The 8323-nt window shown below is 43.3% G+C and overlaps 1 protein-coding gene across 1 annotated transcript in view; it reads right to left on the reverse strand.

Annotated features, from left to right (window-relative positions):
* Positions 1–2567: 2567 nt before the first annotated feature.
* Positions 2568–8323, reverse strand: part of LOC106819515 (annexin A5-like) — a 10717-nt gene continuing 4961 nt past the window's right edge. The window contains exon 5 of the mRNA XM_014824139.1: positions 2568–2629. Coding sequence (XP_014679625.1) covers positions 2568–2629 — 62 coding nt within the window. The remainder of the gene's footprint in view (positions 2630–8323) is intronic.

Below are 8323 nucleotides of genomic sequence, written 5' to 3' on the forward strand. Positions count from 1 at the left end.
CTCACATCAGCCAGGATAATTCCTCTAGATATGGTCTCTCTTGCCATGATATGAAATAACTATAAACTACAATCAATAACTGTTAACAATACAATAACTGTTTTATAAACAAAGCTAAAATTAAGCATGGACACACGCGCCCGACACCGAGCGAGACAGCGAGGACACGGGTTGTCACCTTGTGTCGGCGTTCCGACCCGCTTCAAGCACAGCGTTAAGCTTCTCAGCAAAGAACGAGAGTGCTATGCTATACACCTCACCTGCAAAACTATATACTGATAACACAAGTATGCACCGCGACACGCATGCGCGCAGCGCACGCAACGCACGCAGCACACACACACACACACACACACACACACACACACAACACACCACACCACAAACACACACCACACACACACATATAAATATAGATGTTCGAAATTAACGGGTATCCGTTAGTCCAAACTACAGATTCTGACGGGAATGAGTAGACTGCAGCAATAAGCTATCCTGTGCATGACTGACCTGACTGGTTAGGCAACTGTTCAGTTCTGAACTAAGCACGGATAAAATAAACTGGTAATTTAAAGCGATCCATTCCTGTTTTGCAGTTTTGAAGGAAGGGCATGCCTATACTATCTCTCTCTCATCTGCACTTTCCTCCGCGCTCTCTCTCTCTCTCTCTCTCTCACTCTCATCGTCTCTCTCTCTGCCGGTCTCTCTCGGCGCGCTCTCGTCTTCTTTCTCTCTGAATGTGTGGTCGTGTCCAATGGCATGCCCTCGCTCTTGCTGGTTCTGTGAGCTTTGACTACAGACCAGCAGGCTCGCACGCACCACGCTAACACACGAGCGCACAAACGGTAAGACGTTTGTTATTTATTCACAACTCTCGATGAGTTTGGTGATTATGGTATATTTCTATTCATAATGACCGAAGCAATTTACTTCACGTTTCTGTATAGTAGGTATATATATATATATATATATAGGTACGTGTACAGAGGTGTAGGAAATGTACTTCGTGTCTGAGCGAGTCACCTACCGAGTGAACGCAAGGACTCCGCCACGTCGTTTTCCGGGTCCAGATTATTCTTGTTCTGACCAGATGCCTGGCGGCGAGAAATACAAGCAAATACCATAAACCCACTTAGTGTGCTAAGCTAGATACAAAATTATTATTTGTAATCGCAATTTGCTAGCGGAATTTATCTCTCATCGCAAAATGTGAAGACATGTGTATATGCATGTATAGCCACCTTTTGAAATTCATCAAGAACCGTCTTTATCTGCTTGAAGTTGTTCCTGGTGAGGAGGTGAAAGAAGAATTCCTGGCTCCCATCTTTCTTTCGCAGCTTCCCCTTTGTCTGTGAGAATTTTTAATTGTACTTGTATAAAAGACGTGATGATAGTAAGTGTATAGTTACACAAGGTATGACCGTGGTCATATTTCTAAAAATTTCTAGCAGATTGTATCACCTGAATTATCAGGGCTAAATAATCTCATATAGTTGCAAAATATGAGACTGGAATAATAGTTAACACTATAACGGGAACACACCGATGAACATATAAGGCTAGTCTCTGCGACACAGCAATATAATGTGTGTGTACAGCTATAAAGACTGACGAAACCCCATATAATACCCTCCCTGAAAGCACGCAAGAATAAATAATACACACAAAAACGCTCAATTGAGTCATGCATCCTTAATTAACTTATTAACAAAGATTCGTGCTAAGCTGATTATCTGGGGAGACTATTATGGAGGGGGATGATATTATTATAAACGCGTTTTACTTTCCTACACTCACCACGTGTGTTACCATAGAAATCCCATACTGATTATAGGCTATCTATACATTTCTATAAGCAATACGTTTCTACGTGTATTACCTTCAACAGTTGCTTAGCGTCCTTTTGAGCCTGAACGAGGTCAATGTTCGTTGACTCGTCTCTCTCACCCTGCAAGCATAATGTTATTCTTGCGGATTCAGTTGTGTATAGATAGCGTACGTGTGATGGAATCGATCTTTGCTGCCGTAATGTTGATCTCATACTACTCGCGCGTGCACGCGCACAAACGCGTGCACACACACACGCATGCACTCACGCAGACACTCGCCCGCTCACACATAGGCACGCACGCGCGCACATACCCACCCGCGCGCACACTCGCACGCCCGCACGCACGCACGCACTCACACACACACACACACACACACACACACACACACACACACACACACACACACACACACACACACACTAGCGACACATAGCACGCTCGCATGCACGCACTCACTTGGGCGCGCACACGCCACACCGCTCGCGCGAAACACACACGCACGCGCACGCGCACGCGCACGCGCACGCACACGCACACGCCACACGCACACGCACACGCACACGCACACGCACACACACACACACACACAACACAACACGCACGCTGTTATTTCGCCCCGTTCTTGGTGTTATATTATTTTAATTAAGATAAACGTTTGCAACAACAGCAATTGTCCAAATCTCATTTACCGTTCACTACGTATTATTCCTGATCATACCTTTGCCAACTCGAGCATTAGACACTGCACGTTCCCTTTCGTTGCTTCGCAATGTCTCCCTCCAAATCGCTGTTGTACTCTATCAAACGAAAAGTCAGCTATTCGATAGCAATCGCATACTGAATAGGGAATATCGTATAGAATCCCAACAATACTTTTATTCTGTATGGGATCTACCTAGCTCACACTATATATAATATATATATATATATATATATATATATATATATCATATTATATCACTATATCATTCTATTTGGGTAGACACTCACTCACCCAGCGGTAGTTTTCCTTAATGCTCCCTAATGCCTGGTATGGAGAAAATAAAAAGGAAATCAGAAATCAAGGGTAGAATCTATGAGAGCCCGCTTTAAGAATAAAGTAAACGGAAACATTTCTAAATATATTAACATCCTTCTTTCAATATCGATAACGAGTAAAAGATCATCAATATTCTAGAGGAATACGCCTTTACAATTATAATCGTAAGGTAGATATTTCTTGCTTGTGCATCTACTCCAGACTCGATGTCCGTGAATAAGAGATCTCAGGCTGAACATGTCCCCGTATGCAGGGTTACAATGTACATAGGTCTAATATACCTTGCATGTCTCTAGTAGCTAGAATCTCGATGAGGCGTATGCCTGCCGTGTGCGTGGCGCCCCCTGACATGAATTGTGTAACCAAAACGCTAGTCGTACTCCCACGGATGACATCAGCAGCCAATAATGGCGTCCTTGCCGAGCCGGAGAAATGCGATTTCACCTCTTGCCTCAGTCCCTGCACCAAGACGAATGGGGCTTGTGCAGACGAGACATATCATTAATACATGATATAATATATGCAATACCAGGCGACCGTAACTGGCTGGGTCTTCTCCCTGAGACATAGCGTCATAGGTGGGCCCTGATGTCGTAGGTCAGAGGCCATGAATTAGAGTAAAAGTTATTTGATCTCTACCATTCAGACATTCGCGCGTTTCTTTTTTCTGTATATACCACCTAAAGGTCTGCGAATCTGTGTTTTAGAAGTCGAAATATGCCGCCAGCAATTAAGCTTTAACTGCCGCAAATTTCTGTTGCGTTAGGTTTTCTGCAAGTCTTGTCTCTCTCCTTGTTGCGATGTATCAGCAGACGTACGAACTCCTTCAGCCTTGTTATCTAATTATAAAGGAAAATTTTACCAGATTTCCTTACAGATCAATAGATGTATGGACAATAGACGGTAATATCCATCATAATAATTAGTTCTGCGTCAGCACGTTGTTTTCACAGACTTGCTAATAGAGGAACATCTACATCTTCATAATCATAATTGCTGCTCAGAATTTCAGGCAAGGAGAGCATCACTATAAAGTAATTCATTTTTGATAGGCACGGCGGGCGGTAGTACTGTCTTGTTTTCATAGGGTAGCGCAGTCATTTGACTTCAGGAACCACTAGATGTTGATTGGCCCGATTGGCCACTCGTCGTGTAATTCTACAAAACCGGCAAAATGTCAGCGCGAGAGGTCAAGTCAACAACGCTCTGCTTCCTGTTTTTGTTTACACGTGTCACCTGCACACTTTTTGCATGCAATCGATGTAACCAGCGCGGACCTGCCAGCTCGGGAGCACATTAAAAATTTAAATTGGAGGTAGGCGTCATGTATAGATATGAATAAATAATGGTAGCAAACACAAGGTAATTGCATTATAAGAGTACGCTCACATTTCAGTGCCTTTGGAGTTCGTTACAATCCTGGCAACCTTCATCCAAGTTACAGGCGAATATTGTACCGCTGTGCCTTGGCTGGAGGATAAGAATTATATTATAGCATTTTGAAAAAGCATGCCTAAATATCGCTATTATACTCACGAGCATCGCGCGCAGGCATATACGCACGTCGTACCACGGTATACGCACGCATTGACGCACACGATACGCACACGCATCAGCAACCCACACAGGGCCGCACGCACACACACACACACACACACACCACACACACACACACACACACACACACACACACACACAGCACAACACACACCACACACGCACACACACGCACACACAGCCGCACGCACACACGCACACACGCACACACGCACACACATACACACACACAAAAGGGGGATACACCTTCTGTACATGTGATACACATGTAGTGGGGGGATTACACCTTCTTATAATAAGAGAGGGAGCGTGGAAAGCTAGGCATACCTTCTCCCAGAACACGGCTTCCTCATCTAGATCAGCAGCCGCGCTCATGTAGGCCGAGTCGTCAGGGGGCGCGCCGGTCGTAACTGCCTCTTTCTGCACGTGATCTTTGCCATTGTGTTCTTTGGCGTCCTCCTTGCCGTTGTCAGCGGCTCCCGAGGCTCCCGCGGCACCCGCCGTGTCTTTCTTCGATGTCTTTTTGCCATTTTTCGCTTCTTTCGTGGCAGACTTCGCGGTTTCGTCTCCACGCGATGCTACATCCGTCTCCGACTGTTTTGCTGGATTCTCGTTTGTTGTTGGATCGATGCTGTATTCGACTTTACTGGGATCGTAGCTGTGTTATGAAACAGAAATTACTGGGTGCTGTAAATCTAAATGTAGGCAGGGATATATACAAAACGTCGCGTGGAGGGACGCGTACACGCACGCGCACCCATCCACATATTGTCTGATTTCACGTTTACATATTCAACTTATAAGGGTTTATAGCGGAGGACTGTGACTGGAACGTTTAGGCTGTGACCGAGAATAATATAATAATGTGACAATATAATAATACATGAAGATTATTATCATTATGATTGAAGATTACTAACCGTCAGGATTAAAAACGTTAATAAACAATAAGCGAAATCGAAGAGCTTGATACGTTTTCAACTCTATGCGTTTATCACTCCTTTCATACAAATAATTTATCTTACATTATCAGGTTAAAATTTCCCAATAATGGCGATAATTGTGTACTTACTTTCCTCTTGTTATGGCGAGCAATAACTTCTTATAGTCTTCGTTGAATGATTTCGATTCAATGGCGTCATCCAGTGACATATGGTGCATCTCCTTGTACGCTTCCTTAATCTCGACCAAATCCACCTAAAATTAAGTGAGAAAATGCCTAAAATTACTTAAAACTTCATTTTACACTGCCGTTTATTAAATCTGAACCTAAGTATAGTTTATACTAAGATGCAAGTTATACACAGCGTGGTAAGATCATGTGAACTTAAATTATAACACAGCGTGCTAATAATAGAAAATTATGATAATAAATTTTGCATATTGCTGCGCTTATATTTTATTATAATTCCATCAACGATGCCACAATACAAAATAGAGAATCATTCTGAATTTCTGTAAGAGTATGGAACTATTCATATTAAATAGCTACATGGCATGCCGAGCTATATTATGCTATGCATATCAAATAGCTACATGATATGCCCAGCTATATATTAGATAGATAGATAGATATTAAATAGCTATACGGTATAATCTCTCTCTCTCTCTCTCTTTCCACCCATCAGCAGGATAATTCTCTAATATTGTCTCTCTTGCCATGAATAGAAATAACTATAAACTACAAATCAATAACTGTTTAACAATACATAACTGTTTATAAATACAAACTAAATTAAGCATGGACACACCTGCAGAGCGAGAGACGACGACACGGGTTGTCACCTTGTCGTCCGTTCCACCCGCTTCAACAAGCGTTAAGCCTTCTCAGCAAAGAACGATGAGTGCTAGCTATACACCTCACTGCAAACACTATACTGATAAAACAACAGTATAGCACGCACACATGCGCGCACGCACGCACGCACACACACACACACACACACACACACACACACACACACACACACACACACACACACACACACACACACACACATATAAATATAGAGTTCGAAATTAACGGTAGTCCGTTAGTCCGAACTACCAGATTTGCTGACGGATGAGTGACTGCCAGCAATAACTAGTCCTGTGCATGGAGACTACCTGACTGTTAGCACTGTCAGTTCTGACTAACACGATAAATAAACTGGTAATTTAAACGATCCATTCCTGTTTTCAGTTTTGAAGGAAGGCAGCCATACTATCTCTCTCTCTCTCCCTTTCTCTCGCGCTCTCTCTCTCTCTCTCTCTCTCTCTCTCTCTCTCTCTCGCTCTCTCTCTCGCGCTCTCTGTCTCTTTCTCTCTGTGTGTGCGTGTCCTAGACTTGCCCTCGCTCTTGCTGGCTCTGTGACTTGACTCAGACCAGCAGGCTCGCACGCACGCACACACGCACAAACGGTAAGATTTGTATTTATTCACTCCTGATGTGATATGTATATTTCTATTTCATAATGACCGAAGCAATTTACTTCACGTTTCTGTATAGTAGGTATATCTATCTATATAATATATTATATATATATATATATATATATATATATATATATATAGGTACGTGTACAGAGGTGTAGGAAATGTACTTCGTGTGTGAGTGAGTCACCTACGAGTGAACGCAAGGACTCCGCCACGTCGTTTTCCGGGTCCAGATTATTCTTGTTCTTGCACAGATGCCTGGCGGCGAGAAATACAAGCAAAATACCATAACCCACGTAGTGTGCTAAGCTAGATACAAAATTATTATTTGTAATCGCAATTTGCTAGCGGAATTTATCTCTCATCGCACAAATGTGAAGACATGTGTATATGCATGTATAGCCACCCCTTGAAATTCATCAAGAACGCTCTTTTATGCTGCTTGAAGTTGTTCCTGGTGAGGAGATGCGTGAAAGAAGAATTCCTGGCTCCCATCTTTCTTTCGCAGCTTCCCCTTGTCTGTGAGAATTTTTAATTGTACTTGTATAAAAGACGTGATGATAGTAAGTGTATAATTACACAAGGTATGACCGTGCGTCATATTTCTAAAAATTTCTAGCAGATTGTATCACCTGAACTATCAGGGGCTAAATAATCGCAATATAGTTTGCAAAATATGAGACTGCAATAAAGTTAACACTATAACGGGAACACACGATGACATATAAGGCTAGTCTCTGCGGACACAGCAATATAATGTGTGTTTACAGCTATAAAGACTGACGAAACCCATATATATACCTCCTGGGAAGCACGCAAGAATAACAATACACACAAAAACGCTTCAATTGAGTCATGCATCCTTAATTAACTTATTAACAAAGATTCGCTCTAAGGCTGATTATATGGGGAGACTATTATAGAGGGGATGATATATTATTATAAACGCCCGTTTTACTTTCCAACACTCACCACGTGTGTTACCATAGAAATCACATACTAATTATAGGCTTTTCTATAAGCAATACGTTTCTACGTGTATTACCTTCAACAGTTGCTTAGCGTCCTTTGAGCGCTGAACGAGTGCAATGTTCGTTGACTCGTCTCTCTCACCCTGCAAGCATAATGTTATTCTTGCCCTGATTCAGTTGTGTAGATAACGTACGTGTGATGGAATCGATCTTTGCTGCCGTAATGTTGATCTCATACTACTCGCGCGAGCACACGCACACTCACACACATAGGCACGCACGCGCGCACATACACACCCGCGCGCACACTCGCACACCGCACGCGCACGCACGCACTCACACACACACACACACACACACACACACACACACACACACCACACACACACACACACACACCACACACTACGACACATGGCACGCTCGCATGCACGCACTCACTTGGGCGCGCACACGCACCGCTGCGCCGGCAACACACACGCACCGCGCAACGCCGCACGCGCCACGCG

The sequence above is a fragment of the Priapulus caudatus genome, unplaced genomic scaffold (genome assembly GCF_000485595.1).
Source record: "Priapulus caudatus unplaced genomic scaffold, Priapulus_caudatus-5.0.1 Scaffold39, whole genome shotgun sequence".
In the NCBI taxonomy this organism is placed as follows: domain Eukaryota; kingdom Metazoa; phylum Priapulida; class Priapulimorpha; order Priapulimorphida; family Priapulidae; genus Priapulus; species Priapulus caudatus.